Below are 18,725 nucleotides of genomic sequence, written 5' to 3'. Positions count from 1 at the left end.
ATAAAACTTCAGCTGAATTTCTCAAATTATGGTTCATTGTCTCTTGTGCCTCTCTTTCCCCACTCTGAGATTAGCAGGGGGAAATATTATATGTGTAGAAAACATGTACCATGGCACAGAGGCTTGAGGGAACAAGAAGCTGTTGAGGAATTGTTAGCAGTCAAGTGTTGGCTCAAAAGGAGAATACTTGGAGGAATGCAGAGAATAGAATACAGAGGCACATGAGAGAGATGTGGATACAAAGGTAAGTAGAAGTTAGTTGTGCAGAGTTACATAGTACAGCATAAGAAGTTTGAACTTTGCCTGAAGATCAAAGAAAACCCATTGTTGGGTGTTAAGAATAGCATGGACGGTTGAGATTTAAAAAGGTCTTTTTGAATGCTGCTAGTAGAACAGAATGGTGAGGAGTAATATTAGCAGCAGGGAGGTCATTAAGGTGGTCTAGTTTAAGCAATAAATCAAGTTCTAGACAAAGGTAATTATTCCTGTTTCAGAACCATGTTTCGGCTCAATAGGGTAAAGAGAGGGGTTTTCAGAAATTCCCAAAGTCATCCTAAAAGAAGTAGGTAAAGTCCTGAGAAGTACATTCCACATTAGCCTTGGAACTAGTGACTACTGCTCTAAACCCTATTCCAAGACTTTCCTCAAAGCATCCATGGTAGTACTGATGAACCTGTTTGTGGAGGCTGGACTCTGGAAAAAGATAAATACACCCATTGTATAATCCTGGAAACTGCTTCCTGCCTCCAGATGCCACGTGGCCTGGCTAGAGTTCAGGGCTTGGGAGTGTTTCCTTTTTTGGGTCCCATTTGCAAAGCTTCTGAAGATAAAGTTGTCCCTCCATAGGTCTCATTCTATAGGAAGGAGGGGCCTCCAGCCCTGAGTAGGCCTTTGATATGCCCTAAATCATGATAGCAGAGGCTCTAATCACTCCAAATCTGCAACATAAAGACTAAATCTCAGAGTAGGACAGCCTTCTGTTTACTGACTGTTGTTATTCTGATGTCACTCTTGGTAAGGGTTATAAACACAAATAATTGCAATAGAATTTTCAAGAGTAAATGTTATTGGTATGGGTTGAAAAAACAAAACGAAAATAATTGCATTAATGTGTAGAAATGACAATATTAGGCTATATAATTCTCTCTGCTATAGTAACTGCAGAATGCAAAGATAATAAATACAACATTAAAGGTTGACATGAGGACTGGGCAGAGCAAAAGCTTAGTAATTGCCATGAAAATTTTACTTACCATTCAAACTGTCATTGCCTCCACACAGACTGAAAGCAAGTGTTTGAAGCAAGTGTTGAAAGTACTGTGATATGCCTATGGATCCCCTGGAGATTTTGTTAAAATTTAGATTCTGATTCAGAGGGTCTCAGGCAGGCCTGAGATGCTGCATTTCCAACAAACTCCTGAGGGTTGCTTCTGCTGCTGGTTCCTGGTTGTAGCTGGAGTAGCAGAGACTGCTTCTGCTGGTGGTTCCTGGTTATAGGTGGAGTAGCAGAGACTGAACAGGGCATAAATACAAGCCTAAATAGGCAAAACCAGGGCAGCTAGCTGGTGCCTGATGGGAAATGCCCAGGTGGGAGTGCCATCCTTGGGCACCAGGTAAATAATAATGGTCACAATAATGATCACAGTATTAGGTTTATAGCTGGGATTCCAAGGTTCCAATCTAAAGTACTTTTCTTTACTTATGGAGTTCTGGACTGGAGAGGCAGATATGTAAATCAAGTGGATGAAGATGGAAGTAACAGCTCTGTTACTGGTAGAGCTTGGATTAGAAGTCTTGGTTTAGATGGATGGTCACTGTGGGTTTGACAGTCTCTTCCCAAATTCTGCAGATGAGCCCACCCAGGCATTAGCACAGCTGGTCAATTCCCTCTTTCTCCTGAGGGCTAGGCTTCTTTCTGATTGGCAGAAGCAGATCATAAGAGCTTAACTGCATCCTGGAACAGAAAAGGGGAAGGGGGCTGGTCAGTAGGGAGGAGATTATAACTTTTTTTCCCCATGATTATCTTCCTCCCCAATTACATATACACCCATATATGCACTAAACATACTTTTTTTCTGAGGGCAAGGACTTAATATGCCTTGTTCACCATAGTAGTTCTTATTAGAATATTGCCCAATGCCTAGGAAATGCTCAAAAAATACTTGCTGAATGAATGAACCCTCACATAATCCATCAAGGTAGATATATTTGTCCTCATTTTTCTGATGAAAAAACAGAGGCAGAGAGTGGTGAAGTAACATACACAAACAACCTGATTTTTCTCAGCCTCTGAATCACTCAATATCATTGCCCTTTTTTCATAGCTTTCCAACTGCCACCACATGACTATGTCTGCTCAACCAGTAATACCCAGCATACATTTCTCCCTTCCCTCTTTCTAACAGAACCCCAGATTTTCTTTTTAAGTCTACTCCTTCCACATTGAACATATATGCCTTGAATGAACCTGATGCTTTTTAGCACCTAATGCACACTTGATTATTCTGAGGTAGTCTATCCCCCTTTACCCTGATTAGTTCAGAAATGGGAATGAGAAATGAAAAATTGGCTAAGGGATTCCAGGAGAGTTCTTGTCCATTCTTCTGACAGAATTTCTGCCAATGATGCTCTCCTTCCTTCTGAATGCAAGTGAAAAAGCAAGTAATACCACTTAACAGCATAAACTGTACTATATATAATCCAAAAGGAACCAGCAATAAGATGAGGCCTATGGACAACAAAGTGGGAATAACTGGAGTCCCGAATGACATCAGTAAATCACTGGATCAGCTAGCCCTAAAACCCACCTTACCTTTGCATCATTATGATTGATTAACTTCCTTTTGTTTGAACTAGCTTAATTTTATTTTCATTTATTTAATGCCAAATGCATAGTAGATGATACATAACAATCTTATCTCTGCTCCTTTCTACAGGGAGAGGGTGCGAGAGGGACATAATCCAAAATACTATTCATCAGACTCTGACTTATTCCTGTCCTGAACACCTTGGCTTTCTCTGTCTTTCTGTCATGTAGAATTATAGGGTGACAAAATATATTCTTCTTAGACTTCTTTGAGAATGTATAATTGCTGAAAGTGGATGTATATGGGGGAAAGGATGGTCAAAATCTTTCCAGCTTTACATGTCCACCAGCCACTTGCTAAAACATTTTAGGGGACTTCACTTTCAATATATCTTACTAATAACTCACGTTTACCTCTTCTCCCTCCCCAAATCCCACTGAAGTTGTCAGAGGAACTTAAAAATAATAATAATGCCATAGCAGCATTAGAAAGCCTTGAAGAGTGCCATAAGTAGTCTAGAACATGGAGCAAATTTTGGAAGCTAGAATTCAAATGGGATAAAATTAATGATGATAAAATTAATGATGAAACAGAACTGAGTAAACTAATGTTCCATTTAGGTGAGAAAGAAACCTCTGAACTTTTGAAAACCTGAAGATTAACTTCATTATGTTAGAGGAGGACATTTAAAAGACACACCTCCAGTTGACCTGTGGGCTGATCCTGGTTAATCAGAAATTCTTTGCCCCCTTCCCTGTCCTTGGAATGTCCAAGGGTTACACTTACCTTTCCCACTCCTAGAGGCTGCTCCAAGGACATACCCTTAAGGTAGTAATGTGGTGTTGAGAACACCTATACAGTATATGTCACTATACCTAGTTAAGACCTCTATATAAACTTTTAAGACTTAGCACACAGGTGTGGGGATCCACTTACCTTGCTGCCACCAAACACAAGCCTCCTATGTAAGTTCCCTTTGCTTATTGAAACTACCACTTACCAACCTGAAATGGCCTGCTTTTTCCTTTGGTATCTCCCTGCCCCCTGAGTACAGAAGCCAGTTTCAGATTATACTTGGGAAGCAAGGAGGTTGCAAACCAACAATTGACAAGCCAGCCAGGAGACTAAAGCAATGGGCCTTGGAAATGAGGCATCTGCAGGGGAAATCCTGAGTTAGCTAGCCACCTCAGTGTGGGAAGGGGTGGCCCATATGGTAACTGCCTTTGGACTACTGCATGAGTATGGAGATGCCCTGAAAACACCAGCCAGTCCAATGTGTTTGTTGGAGAAATTGTACAAAGTGCACCACAGCAGAAAAGGAAGTGCATGTTTGCCACAGTGGGTTTCCTCTCCTGTGGGCAGTTCAGCTGGCCACTGATGCCTGACTACAGCCTAAAGCTGAGGTCAAGAAGTTAGAAGAAGAGCTGAGGTTAGAGACGGATATGCAGGTGTTCACTACTTTGCTAGCTTTGGGGCTGGCAGACAAGGTGGGAAAGCAGGAAATATATGAGAGGTCTTAAAGTGCCATTCTACAGAGCTACAAGGGCCCAAGATGCCTCAAATTAAGACCTCAGTGGTTGTTATGGTTGAATAATATTCCATTGTGTATATACATCATATCTTCTTTATCCGTTCATCAGTCAATAGACATTTGTGCTCTTTCCATAATTTGACTATTGTAGATAATACTTAGCCATACAAAAGAATGAAATATTGTCATTTGCAATGACCTGGATGGAGCTAGGGAGTATTATGCTAAGCAAAATAAGTCAGTCAAAGAAAGACAAATACCATATGATTTCACTCATATGTAGAATTTAAGAAACAAAACAAATGAGCAAAGGGTAAAGAAAGAGAGGAAAACCAAGAAACAGACTCTTATTTATAGAGAACACACTGATGGTTACGAGAGGGGAGGGGGTGGGGGGGGTGAGTGAAATAGGTGATAGGTATTAAGGAGGGCACTTGTGATGAGAACTGGGTGTTGTATGAAAGTGTTGAATCACTATATTGTACATCTGAAACTAATATAACACTGTATGTTAGCTAACTGGAATTTAAATAAAAACTGTAAAAGATCTCAGCAGTTTTGGGATGCAGTTTTATCGGGATGCAAATAAGTAAAATCTTTGAGAAAGTGATGAAAATGAAAAACAAGAGGATGTCATGGTAATTAATGAGGAAATAGACAAAACGCCCCATGCCTTTTGACCCCCAATACAAAACAAAACTTTAGTCATTACCCCAAAACTCCTAGAAGAATACTTGCATTCTTCCTCCAACCCTTGAAATTTTAAATCCCATCATGTCTTTGAAATGAAACACTCCAGGAGATAACCAAAACATTGCTTAGAGACTAAAGAAAAAAAGGGGGGGTGCTTTTTAAAATACAGACTGCTGTAGAAGTTGCCTTGCCCAAAATCTAGTCCACAGTCATTATAGGATCACAAATATCAATAAAAAGCTTTAGCCATGTGGGTGGGTACCTGAAACATGGCCAGAGTTTTGGAATGAAAGCAAAATGGATATAAAAAGTTGCAGAAGGTTTGTGGAAAAGAAATATTGAGAGAAAAATTATATACAGTAAAGCTAAGATTGGAATGGATCTATGTAAGTTAAAAAGGAAAAAAAAAGTTTTAATATCAAACATACACTGGTGCAAAATTAGAATTTGGTTTTCTCTCTCAAGACAGTTTTCTTAGATTATTGGTGTGCTCTTAATAAGAAATTGTATATAAAGTTTTTTTTTTACCTTTAATGTAATCTGCCTAGAAAAGAAAGATTCTGTGTTTTGTTTTTTTATCACGTCTTTGATTACTTATGAAACTGAGTCTTCTCTATTAAAAGAATTAATATTTTTTGCAACTATGTGACCTTTTGCATATGTTAAATTTTGCATTTTGTTAAAGTTTGTATATGTTAAAATGGGAAGCACTGTCAAATTAGAAGTGATGCTAAGCTTTCGTTAGGCTATATTTCTATGAAATTTATAAAAATCTGATATGTTCTGATATAATGGTATCAGTCATATTTTTAAAATATACGTCACAGAAATAACCAAATTCCTTTGTCAATTGCATTATAATGAACTCTCATCAAATCTTTAACCATGACCATTTTTAAGTCTTATGTCATTTGCAGACAGTTATCGTTTTACTCAGATACTTGGTCAGTGTTCTTGCCAAAGTGCTTTATTTTGAAGAGATTCAGGCAAACGACTTTGAAAAGTACAGATTTCTGATAACTAAGATCAATTTGCCTTCATGTTGGAGGGATAATGATGGACCTTTTCAGGGCTCCCCCAAAGCTGCATGCATAGCCTTATCATATGTCATGTGATGGTAGCCCAAGACCTGTTGCTGTTCTTCCCCACACCAGTAAAAGGAACCCATTACTTTGATGATATATGTTAACATGTGAAGATTTGTGTCCACTGTAGGACACCCTTCAGGTTTTGGTAGAGCATCTGTGAAGGGGAGGATGAGCAGTGAACCTGCAGAAAATTCAAGGCCCAGGCACCACCAGGTTTTGGGAGTCTTCTGGTTGGGTAACATTCATGTTGTCCAAAAAGCTATGATTGATAAAGTGCATGATTATCCAACCCCTAAGAATGTGAAAGAGGTGCACGCCTTTGTAGGGATTTGGGGGCTTTGGGAAGACCTTTACTCCCCATCTAGCACAGTGCCTCCATCCTTTATACTACCTCATAAAGAAAGGGCGCCAGGATCCCTGTGAAACCAGGAATCAGAGCAGGAAGCTGTCTTTGAGAAGGCAAAATACTAAGCAAATTAAAGCTCTGGGCATCTCCCAAGGAGAGCTACCATTTCAGTTAGATGTGTCTGTGACTCTAGAACATATGGGTCAAGCACTGTGGCAGAGTCAACAGAAGGGGAGGTGGCTGTGAGATTATAAGAGCCTGTCATGAGGAATGGAGTATTAGCAAACAGCATCAAAAAGACATGGCCTCCAGTTGACCTATGAGCTTAACTCAGGTGATCAGAGGCTCCTCACCTCTCCCCTTGTCCTTGGAATATGGGTTCCCCTTGCCTTTCCCAATCACAGAGGTTACTTTAAAGACATAGCCTTGAGACAGTGGTATGGTGTTGAGAACACCTGCACCCTAAAAGTAACTAAACCTAATTAAGGCCTCTATATAAATTTTTAAGATTTGGCAGATGGGTGCAGAGATCTACTCATTTTGCTGCTACCAAACAGGAAACTTGTATGTAAACTCCCTTTGCTTATTAATAAAACTGCCACCTACTAACTTGCAGTAGACTGCCTCTTTCTTTGGTCTTTCCCTGACCTCCATGTTTGGGGATGAGTTTCAGATTATACCTGGGAAGATCCCAAGGAGGCTACAAAACCAACACATTGATAACCTGCTATCAAAACAGTTGATTGTATTATTTTCTTCAGTTAAACTTTAGTCTGCTGTAGCAGTTCTGCAGGTATCTTCAACATGCACAAGGGATATAGAGGCCTGGCAATGGTTGCCTCCAAAATAGACAGTATTGTATAATCAGAACCTGAAGTCAGTGCATAGGTAATAGGGAATTTTACTTATTCCCTGGTAATATACAGCTATTAATACTGATCAGTCTAGATCAGTGCTTCTCCACTGTCTTTGCTTACTATACTCACTTAGATAGCTATAAACACTGACAATGAATAGTGGTTACCTTTGGGGAGATATTAAGTGGGAGGGGCAAAAATGGGTTTTCTGGAGTTCTAGAAATGGTATATATAAAGGGTCAGACATACTTATATACATATTGCCCATAGCTGCTTTTCGGTTATAAGAGTTGAGTAGTTGTGACAGAGTGGCTGGACATTTAGCCTTTTCCAAAAAATGTTTGCCAACCTTTGGTTTATATCTTTTTTTGTGCGTCTGTTTGTGTTATATTTTTATTTTTATTTATTTTTATGTTTTAAATTATTAGTTAATATGAAATTTATTGTCAAATTGGTTTCCATACTACACACAGTACTCATCCCAACAGGTGCCCTCCTCAATACCCATCACCCACCCTCCCCTCCCTCCCACCCACCCTCAACCCTCAGTTTGTTCTTACTTTTTAAGAGTCTCTTATGTTTTGGTTCCCTCCTTCTCTAACCTCTTTTTTTTTTTCTCCTTCCTCTCCCCCATGGTCTTCTGTTAAGTTTCTCCAGATCCACATAAGAGTGAAAATATATGGTATCTGTCTTTCTGTGTATGACTTATTTCACTTAGCATAACACTCTCCAGTTCCATCCACGTTGCTACAAAAGGCCATATTTCGTTCTTTCTCATTGCCACGTAGTATTCCATTGTGTATATAAACCACAATTTCCTTATCCATTCATCAGTTGATGGACATTTAGGCTCTTTCCATAATTTGGCTATTGTTGAAAATGCTGCTATAACCATTGGGGTACAAGTGCGCCTATGCATCAGCACTCCTGTATCCCTTAGGTAAATTCCTAGCAGTGATATTGCTGGGTCATAGGGTAGATCTATTTTTCATTTTTTGAGGAACCTCCACTGATTTCCAGAGCGGCTACACCAGTTTGCATTCCCACCAACAGTGAAAGAGGGTTCCTGTTTCTCAATATTCTCTCCAGCACCTATCATCTCCTGATTTGTTCATTTTAGCCACTCTGACTGGTGTGAGATGATATCTGAGTGTGGTTTTCATTTGTATTTCCCTGATGAAGAGCGACATTGACCATCTTTTCATGTGCCTGTTGGCCATCTGGATGTCTTCTTTAGAGAAGTGTCTATTCATGTTTTCTGACCATTCTACACTGGATTATTTGTTTTTCGCGTGTGGAGTTTGGTGAGTTTTTAATAGATTTTGGATACTAGCCCTTTGATATGTCATTTGCAAATATCTGTTCCCATTCTGTTGGTTGCCTTTTAGTTTTGTTGGTGGTTTCCTTTGCAGTGCAGAAGCTTTTTATTTTCATGAGGTCCCAATAATTCACTTTTGCTTTTAATTCCCTTGCCTTTGGGAATGTGTCAAGTAAGAAATTGCTGCGACTGAGGTCAGAGAGGTTTTTCCCTGCTTTCTCCTCTAGGATTTTGATGGTTTCCTGTCTCACATTCAGGTCCTTCATCCATTTTGAGTTTATTTTGGTGAATGGTGTAAGAAAGTGGTCTAGTTTCATCCTTCTGCATGTTGCTGTCCAGTTCTCCCAGCACCATTTGTTAAAGAGACTGTCTTTTTTCCATTGGATGTTCTTTCCTGCTTTGTCAAAGATGAGTTGGCCATACATTTGTGGGTCTAGTTCTGGGGTTGCTATTCTATTCCATTGGTCTATGTGTCTGTTTTTGTGCCAATACCATGCTATCTTGATGATTAAAGCTCTGTAGTAGAGGCTAAAGTATGGGATTGGGATGCTTCCTACTTGGGTTGTCTTCTTCAAAATTACTTTGGCTATTCGGGGCCTTTTGTGGTTCATTACAAATTTTAGGATTGCTTATTCTAGCTTTGAGAAGAATGCTGGTGCAATTTTGATTGGGATTGCATTGAATGTGTTGATAGCTTTGGGTAGTATTGACATTTTGACAATATTTATTCTTTCAATCCACGAGCATGGAATCTTTTTCCACTTCTTTATATCTTCTTCCATTTCCTTCATAAGCCTTCTATAGTTTTCGGCATACAGATATTTTACAACTTTTGTTAGATTTATTCCTAGGTATTGTATGATTCTTGGTGCAATTGTGAATGGGATCAGTTTCTTTATTTGTCTTTCTGTTGCTTCATTATTAGTGTATAAGAATGTCACTGAATTCTGTACATTAATTCTGTATCCTGAGACTTTGCTGAATTCATGTATCAGTTCTAGCAGACTTTTGGTGGAGTCTGTTGGATTTTCCATGTATAATATCAAGTCATCTGCAAAAAGTGAAAGCTTGACTTCATCTTTGCCAATTTTGATGCCTTTGATTTCCTTTTGTTGTCTGATTGTTGATGCTAGCACTTCCAACACTATGTTAAACAACAGCGGTGAGAGTGGACATCCCTGTTGTGTTCCTGATCTCAGGGAGAAAGCTCTCAGTTTTTCCCCATTGAGGATGATATTAGCTGTGGGCTTTGCATAAATGGCTTTTATGATGTTTAAGTATGTTCCTTCTATCCTGACTTCCTCGAGGGTTTTTATTAAGACAGGATGCTGAATTTTGCCAAATGTTTTTTCTGCATTGATTGACAGGATCATATGGTTCTTTTATTTTATGAATGTGATGTATCACATTGGTTGATTTGTGAATGTTGAACCAGCCCTGCACCCCAGAATGAATCCCACTTGATCATGGTGAATAATTCTTTTTATATGTTGTTGAATTCGATTTGTTAGTATCTTGTTGAGAATTTTTGCATCCATATTCATCAGGGATATTGGCCGGTAGTTCTCTTTTTTCACTGGGTCTCTGTCTGGTTTAGGAATCAAAGTAATTCTGACTTCATAGAATGAGTCTGGAAGTTTTCCTTCCCTTTCTATTTTTTGGAACAGCTTGGGAAGGATAGGTATTATCTCTGCTTTAAATGTCTGGTAGAATTCCCCTGGGAAGCCATCTGGTCCTGGACTCTTATTTGTTGGGAGATTTTTTGATAACTGATTCAATTTCTTCACTGGTGATGGGTCTGTTCAAGTTTTCTATTTCTTCTTGTTTGAGTTTTGGAAGAGTGTGGGTGTTTAGGAATTTGTCCATTTTTTCCAGGTTGTCCAGTTTGTTGGCATATAATTTTTCATAGTGTTCCCTGATAATTGCTTGTATTTCTGAGGGATTGGTTGTAATAATTCCACTTTCATTCATGATTTTATCTATTTGGGTCATCTCCCTTTTCTTTTTGAGAAGCCTGGCTAGAGGTTTATCAATTTTATTTTTTCAAGTAACCAACTCTTGGTTTCATTGATCTGCTCTATAGTTTTTTTTTTTAGATTCTATATTGTTTTTTTTTTTTGTTGTTCTTAACTTTATTTTTTCTTCTGCTGCTGGGTTTGGGGTGTCTTTGCTGTTCTGCTTCTACTTCCTTTAGGTGTACTGTTAGATTTTGTATTTGGGATTTTTCTTGTTTCTGGAGATAGGCCAGGATTGCAATGTATTTTCCTCTCAGGACTGCCTTCCCTGCATCCAAAGGGGTTTGGATTGTTGTATTTCCATTTTCGTTTGTTTCCATATATTTTTTAATTTCTTCTCTAATTGCCTGGTTGACCCACTCATTTGTTAGTAGGGTGTTCTTTTACCTCCATGCTTTTGGAGGTTTCCAGACTTTTTCCTGTGGTTGATTTCAAGCTTCATAGCAGTGTGGTCTGAAAGTATGTATGGTATGATCTCAATTCTTTTATACCTGGTAAGGGCTGTTTTGTGACCCAGTATGTGATCTGTCTTGGAAAATGTTCCATGTGCACTCAAGAAGAAAGTATATTCTGTTGCTTTGGGATGCAGAGTTCTAAATATATCTGTCAAGTCCATCTGACCCAATGTGTCATTCAGGGCCCTTGTTTGTTTATTGATCCTGTGTCTAGATGATCAATCCATTGTTGTAAGTGGAGTATTAAAGTCCCCTGCAATTACCACATTCTTATCAATAAGGTTGCTTATGTGTGTGATTAATTGTTTTATATATTTGGGGGCCTCTGTATGTGATGCATAGACATTTCTAATTGTTAGCTCTTCCTGATGGTGACACCCTGTAATTATTATATAATGCCCTCTTCATCTCTTGTTACAACCTTTAATTTAAAGTCTACTTTGTCTGATATATGAATGGCTACTCCAGCTTTCTCTTGACTTCCAGTAGCATGATAGATACTTCTCCATCCCCTCACTTCCAATCTGAAGGTGTCCTCAGGTCTAAAATGAGTCTCTTGTAGACAGAAAATAGATGGGTCTTGTTTTTTTATCTATTCTGATAGCCTATGTCTTTTGGTTGGAGCATTTAGTCCATTTATATTCAGTGAAAGATATGGGTTTAGAGTAATTGTGATATCTGTAGGTTTCATATTTGTAGTGATGTCTCTGGTATTTTGTGGTCCTTGCAACATTTCATTCACAGAATCTCCCTTAGGATCTCTTGTAGAGCTGGTTGAGTGGTGATGAATTCCTTCAGTTTTTTGTTAGTTTGGGAAAACCTTTATGTCTCCTTCTATTCTGAGTGAGAGACTCGCTGGATAAAGGATTCTTGGCTGCACATTTTTTTCTGTTCATCACATTGAAGATTTCCTGCCAATCGTTTCTGGCCGGCCAAGTTTCAGTAGATAGGTCTGCTACTATTCTTATGTGTCCACCTTTTTAAGTTAGAGTCTGTTTATCCCTAGCTGCTTTCAGAATTTTCTCTTTATGCTTGTATTTTGCCAGTTTCACTATGATATATTGTGCAGAAGATCGATTCAAGTTACGTCTGAAGGGAGTTCTCTGTGCCTCTTGGATTTCAATGCCTTTTTCCTTCCCCAGATCAGGGAAGTTCTCAGCTATGATTTGTTCAAGTACACCTTCTTCCCCTTTGTCTCTTCTTCTGGAATTCCTATGATACAAATATTGTTCCGCTTGATTACATCACTTAGTTCTTTAATTCTCCCCTCATACTCCTGGATTGTTTTAAACTTTTTCTCAGCTTCCTCTTTTTCCATATTTTATCTTCTAATTCATCTATTCTCCCCTCTGCCTCTTCAGTCTGCACTGTGGCCACCTCCATTTTATTTTGCACCTCATTTATAGAATTTTTTAAATTCATCTTGACTATTTTTAGTCCCTTGATCTCTGTAGAAATAGATTCTCTGTTGTCCTCTATGCTTTTTTCAACCCCAGTGATGAATTTTATGACTATTATTCTAAATTCTTATTCCATTATATTGCTTAAATCGGTTTTGATCAATTCGTTAGCTGTTGCTACTTCCTGGAGTTTCTTTTGAGGAGAATTCTGTTTCATCATTTTGGGTAGACCCTGTGGTGGCTCCAAACTGCAGGGCACTTCCCCTATGCTGTCCGGAGTAACTTGTGTTGGTGGACAGGGCTGCAGTCAGACCCGATGTCTACCCCAGCCCACCGCTGGGGCCAGTCAGACTGGTGTGTACCTTTTCTTCCCCTCTCCCAGGGGAAGGACTCACTGTGGAGTGGTGGTCCCTGTCTGGGCTATTGCACACTGCCAGGATTGTGGTGCTGCTTTGACGGGATCTGGCATATTAGCTGGGGTGGATCTGCAAGGTGCACAGGGGTGGGAGGGGCAGGCTTAGCTTGCTTTGCCATCGGTGGTCCCCTGCAGGAGGGGCCCTGCAGCATCCAGAGGGAGGCAGGTCCATCTGAGGGATGGATCCATAGAAGCACAGCATTGGGTGTTTGCCTGGCACAAGCAAGTTCAGTGACGGGAACTGGTTCTCTTTGGAATTTTGGCTGGGGGATGGGAGAGGGAAATAGCACTTGCCAGCACCTTTGTTCCCCTGCCAAGCTGAGCTCTGTCTTCCAAGGCTCAACAACTCTCCATCTTGGAGTCCTCTAGCCCTCCCAGCAGAGCTGTTGACTTTTAACATTCCAGATGTTAAGTCCCACTGGCTGTCAGAACTCACTTCGTCCGGCCCCCCGCTTTTGCAAGGCAGACTCGGGGGCTCTGCCTTGCCGGGCAGGCTGCCCCTACACGACTCCGGCTCCCTCCCGGCAGTCCGTGTAGCACGCACCACCTCTCCGTCCTTCCTACTCTCTTGTCTATGCTTGACTCCGGAGAGTCAGTTCTGCTAGTCTTCTGGTGGTTTTCTGGGTTATTTAGGCAGATGTGGGTGGAATCTAAGCAATCAGCAGGACACGGTGAGCCCAGCATCCTCCTATATCGCCATCTTCCTGTTTCTCTGGTTTATATCTTTATCTCAGTCATGGTGTGTTATGCCTGTATGTGTGAATGATTCAGATAAAGATTTATTGAGCTACACTAACAAATTTTGCATTATACCTTGCACAAGCTATACCCCAAAAAGTAGTAAATAAAAGAAAAATTCAAGTGCTTGGATACCACTTCAATGGTCTTGTTTAATCAGTCTAGTGTACGGTCTGCACATCTGGGTTCTTTTATTGTTTTTTATTTTAAAAATTTGTTAATGTTTTCATTTATTTTTGAAGGAGAGAGAGACACAGAGCACAAGCGGGGCAGAGGCAGAAAGAGAGGGAGACACAGAGTCCAAAGCAGGCTCCAGGCTCTGAGCTGTCAGCAGAGAGCCCAATGTGGGGCTCAAACCCACAAACTGTGAGATCATGACCTGAGCCAAAGCCAGACGCTCAACTGACTGAGCCACCCAGGTACCCCATACATCTGGGTTTTTTAAAGTTCCCAAGGCAATTCTAATGAGCAAACATGGTTGAAAACCATAGTAGGATCCTCATTTATATGAACAAACAAGGATCACCAAGTGAAAGAGCAGTCCTAGACCGGCTGACTCCATTTTGTTCTGTGTCCTCCATCACCGGCCAACTCCATTTTGTCCTGTGTCCTCCATCTTGAGTCACTATGTCCCCGACATGGCCCCCTTTCCGGAAAAACCGCAGAAAGAAATTCCCGCTCAAACCTCAGACCACGCCTCCTCCCCTTGAGTAACTTCCTGCTCACCCGTTCGAACTTCCCATTCAAACCATGCCCAGCAACCTGTGCAATGGGACTCTGGCCCTTCTCCAGCCAATCGGCTAAGGCCATGACCATCACCCCCCCAACTGCCCCTAGACCCCTATAAAACCTTTGTGCTTTTGAAACACGCACTCTCTCTCCAGCATCTCACTGCTGCGTTGATGCAGGTAGGGGACTGAGCTCGAGGTAGCTCGAATAAAGGCTCTTTGCTTTTGCATCGGACTCGGCTCCCTGGTGGTCTTTGGGGATCATGAATTCTGGGCATAACATTTGGGGGCTCGTCCGAGATCCCCAAGACCCCCGAGGGACCCCTGACCCAGAGAGCCTGACTGGCCACGGTTAGTGTCTGTTCGTTCCCTGTCTCTTCTGTGTGAGCTCATTTGTGAAATTCTGGTAGTGGCTGGCGTGGTCTAAGTGGACGCACTGGAGGACCATGGGCTGGGAGTTTCGGAAGATGTTCCGATCCTCCCTTCTGGAGGGACATGGAATCCCCTTGAAGGTCTGAGATGAGGCGGGTCACTCCCACCGGTCAGCATGAGGCCATCGTCTAGCTTTCAGTTTTGCTTCCACAGACTTGGAAGACTGTTTCTAGTGGCCCTCTGTTTGTCTGTTTCTGTGTTTCTCTGTTTTGTTCTGTGGACTTACTGGATGGACGTTATGGGACAGACTCAGACTACTTTTAAGTATTATGATTGATCACTTTAAGAATGTCAGGGAAAGAGCTAACAACTTCAGCGTGGAAGTCTGAAAGGGTCGGTGGCAGGCTTTTTGTTTTAGCGAGTGGCCAGCTTTCAATGTCAAATGGCCACCAGAGGGAACCTTCGACCTTCCTACCATCCACCGAGTCAGGGGTATCATCTCTCGGCCTAAGACGGGCCATCCTGGTCAGCTCCCTTACATTATCGTTTGGCACAACCTTGTAACAGACCCACCCTCTTGGCTTAAGCCCTTCCTAGACCCATGCCCTCCAGAGCCAAAACCCATTCTTGCTTTGCTGGGGACAGAGAAGAAGGAGAACAAGAAAAGTCTTACCCAGCCTTCAGCACCCCTCTACCCTGTCATACAAGGGGGGACTGAAGAAGAATTAATTTTTCCTCCCCCGTATAACCCCCCTAGGATGCTGGAAGAACACCATCCTCCCCCTCCGGGGGAGGCAGACGCTGTTCCAAGAGCAGGAGGCAGAAACACTCCAGTGGGAAGCCCACCCTTTACCAGACAAAGGGCTCAGAGGGAGCAATCCACCTCTGCCACCGACTCCACTATTCTGCCCCTGCGAGCCACCAGACCCCCAGACATGGAGGGGAATCAGCCCCATCACTATTGGCCTTTTGCCACTAGTGACCTCTACAATTGGAAAGCTCAGAATCTTAAGTTTTCCAAAAAACCAGCAGGGCTTATTGATTTATTAGACTCTGTTCTTTTTACCCATCAGCCCACATGGGACGATTGCCAGCAGCTTTTGCAGGTCCCGTTCATGACTGAGGAAAAAGAAAGAATCCTCAATGAGGCCCGAAAACTAGTTCCAGGCACAGACGGGAATCCCACCATCAACCAGGCTCAGATAGATGCCTCCTTCCCCTTAACTTGGCCCCAGTGGGATTTCAACATGGCAGAAGGTAAGGAGAGGCTCCGGGTCTACTGCCAGACTCTAATGGGGGGTCTCCGAATGGCTGCTAGGAAGCCAACCAATTTGGCCAAGGTAGGAAATGTGCAATAGGAAAAAGATGAATCTCTGGCTGCCTTTTTAGAACGGATCATGGAGGCATTCCGTACCTATACCCCCATGGATCCAGAGGCTCTGGAAAGCAAGGCAGCTGTTATCATGGCCTTTGTAAACCAATCGGCCATAGACATTACGAAAAAATTACAGAAAATAGATAGACTAGGAGAAAAAATCTGCAGGATTTACTGGTGGTAGCCAAAAAGGTATATAATAACCGGGAGCCTCCTGAGGACAAGCAGGCTCGCCATGGCGGCTGCCAGCAGTAAGCAGACTCAAGACCTGGCCAGAATACTACTAGCTACCATTGCTGACTCCCCTGAGGAATGGGACCACCATCTCCGGCAGCTGGTGGACAACTCAAGAGGAGGTAAAGGAACCACCAAGGTGGGGAAGCGGAGGCTGCAGAAAGATCAGTGCACATACTGCAAGGAGATAGGGCATTGGGCCTGAGATTGTCAGAAAAAGGCTGGCGGGAAGGGAAGCAAGACTGATGGAGTAAAAGTCTTAGAGCTAGATGAACTGAGTGATTAGGGGAGTTGGGGTTCGGACCCTCTCCCTGAACCCAGGGTAACTCTTAAAGTGGAGGGGACTCCTGTTGACTTCCTTGTCAACACCGGAGCACAACATTTGGTCCTCCGCACCCCACAAGGAAAGCTAGCCAGCAAGAAGTCCTGGGTACAAGGGGCAACTGGTATGAGCCAGTATTCATGGACTACCCGAAGAACAGTAGATTTGGGGACGGGACGGGTATCCCACTCCTTTATGGTAATACCGGAGTGCCCCTACCAGCTGTTAGGATGGGACTTACTGACCAAGATTGGAGCTCAGATAACTTTCAGACAAGGGGGGCCTCAGGTCACCAGTGGCAAGGGCCTCCCCATCCAGGTCCTGACCATGAAACTAGAGGATGAATACCGCCTCCACCAGGAGGCGCTCCCGAGAGAGGATAATATAGACAGATGGCTACAAGAATTCCCCTCAGTTTGGGCAGAGACGGGGGGATAGGACTAGCCACTCACAGGACCCTGGTCCTGGTAGAGCTCAAGCCAGGAGAAGGTCCGGTAAGGATCAAACAGTACCCCATGTCTCAGGAGGGCTGGAAGGGGATCCAGCCACACATCCAGAGACTACAAAGCCTAGGGGTACTAGTTCCTTGCCAGTCTCCCTGGAACACCCCCCTACTGCCAGTCAAAAAGCATCACACAAATGACTATCGACTGATACAAGACCTCCGGGAAGTAAATAAGAGGGCCACAGACATACACCCAACTGTTCCCAACCCATATACTCTCTTGAGCTCCTTGGCACCCTCCAGGGTCTGGTATACTGTACTAGATTTAAAGGACTCCTTCTTCAGTCTGCCGCTGGCACCCCAAAGCCAACCCTTGTTCACCTTCGAGTGGCATGATCCAGAGGAGGGCTACAGCGGACAACTCACCTGGACACGGCTGCCTCAGGGGTTGAAAAATTCACCCACCATCTTCGACGAGGCACTACACAAGGACGTGGGTGAGTACAGAAAGGAGCACCCTGGCCTCACCCTCTTACATTACATAGATGACATCCTGATTGCTGCCAACATGGCCAAGGACTGTGAGCGAGGGACCCAGGACCTGCTGGCTACCCTGGGGGCCTTGGGGTACTGGGCATCCGTGAAGAAGGCTCAGATATGCAGGGAGAGGGTAAGTTACCTGGGATACATCCTGGAGGGCAGACAGTGGCGGTTATCAGATGCCAGAAAAGAAACTGTCCTAAAGATCCCTACTCCCACCTCCCGAAGGGAAGTAAGGGAATTCCTAGGATCAGCCGGCAACTGCCGCCTCTGGGTTCCGGGTTTTGCTGAGATTGCCAGGCCCCTATGTGAAGCTACCAAAGAGGGGAAAACATTTAAATGGACTGAAAAAGAAGAAACTGCCTTTAATCAGTTAAAAAAGGCCCTCCTAAGTGCCCCAGCCCTGGGCCTGCCAGACATTAGGAGACCCTTCCACCTCTTTGTAGACGAACACAAGGGATAGCAAAAGGGGTTCTAACTCAAGCCTTAGGCCCCTGGAACCACCCGGTGGCTTACCTGTCCAAGAAGCTAGACCCAGTGGCTGCCAGCTGGCCACCATGCCTAAGAATTATTGCGGCAACAGCACTCCTAGTCAAGGACACAGACAAACTGACCCTAGGACAGATCTGGATCACGACCCCACATGCCATCGAAGGGGTCCTGAAATAGCCTCCTGATAGATGGATGAGCAACACATGTATGACTCATTACCAGAGCCTCCTACTCAACCCTCCACAGGTGCGGTTCCACCCCAGTGTGGCCCTCAATCCTGCAATCCTGCTGCCCGACCCTGACCTCGGTGCTCCACTACATGACTGTGTGGGGATCCTGGAGCAAGTACATGGATTCCAGATGGACCTGACCGACTGGTCCCTCCCCAATGCCGAGGTTACTTGGTTCACTGATGGCAGCAGCTTTGTGTGGGACAGACACAGGTATGCGGGTGCAGCGGTGGTCACCGAAATGGACACCGTATGGGCAGAGGCTCTACCCTCCAGAACGTCAGCCCAGCAAGTAGAGCTCATAGCCCTCACCAAGGCGCTGAT

At 43.1% G+C, this 18,725-nt stretch overlaps 1 protein-coding gene and 1 long non-coding RNA gene across 2 annotated transcripts; both read left to right on the top strand.

The window, feature by feature from the left end:
- Window positions 1-14,290: 14,290 nt before the first annotated feature.
- Window positions 14,291-16,285, top strand: LOC123594478. Its single transcript, XM_045471205.1, has 3 exons — window positions 14,291-14,373; window positions 15,182-16,054; window positions 16,132-16,285. Exons 1-3 carry the CDS (start codon window positions 14,291-14,293, stop codon window positions 16,283-16,285), a joined length of 1,110 nt encoding a protein of 369 aa, XP_045327161.1.
- Window positions 16,286-16,530: 245 nt separating this feature from the next.
- LOC123594589 lies at window positions 16,531-17,586 on the top strand. The gene is made up of 2 exons (XR_006710792.1): window positions 16,531-16,989; window positions 17,204-17,586. It is a non-coding gene; the product is annotated as an uncharacterized LOC123594589 (long non-coding RNA).
- The last annotated feature ends 1,139 nt before the right edge of the window (window positions 17,587-18,725 follow it).

This window comes from Leopardus geoffroyi, chromosome X (assembly GCF_018350155.1).
Source record: "Leopardus geoffroyi isolate Oge1 chromosome X, O.geoffroyi_Oge1_pat1.0, whole genome shotgun sequence".
In the NCBI taxonomy this organism is placed as follows: domain Eukaryota; kingdom Metazoa; phylum Chordata; class Mammalia; order Carnivora; family Felidae; genus Leopardus; species Leopardus geoffroyi.
This window is presented reverse-complemented; position numbering and strand designations above follow the sequence as displayed.

Excerpts from the sequence above, each read along its gene's own strand:
- LOC123594478 (XM_045471205.1), top strand. The coding sequence starts at position 14,291 with ATGTCCCCGACATGGCCCCCTTTCCGGAAAAACCGCAGAAAGAAATTC. Across the intron at positions 14,374-15,181 it reads ACCACGCCTCCTCCCCTTGA|CGAGTGGCCAGCTTTCAATG; the intron begins GTAACTTCCTGC and ends TTTTTGTTTTAG. Across the intron at positions 16,055-16,131 it reads CGGGTCTACTGCCAGACTCT|AATCTCTGGCTGCCTTTTTA; the intron begins AATGGGGGGTCT and ends AGGAAAAAGATG.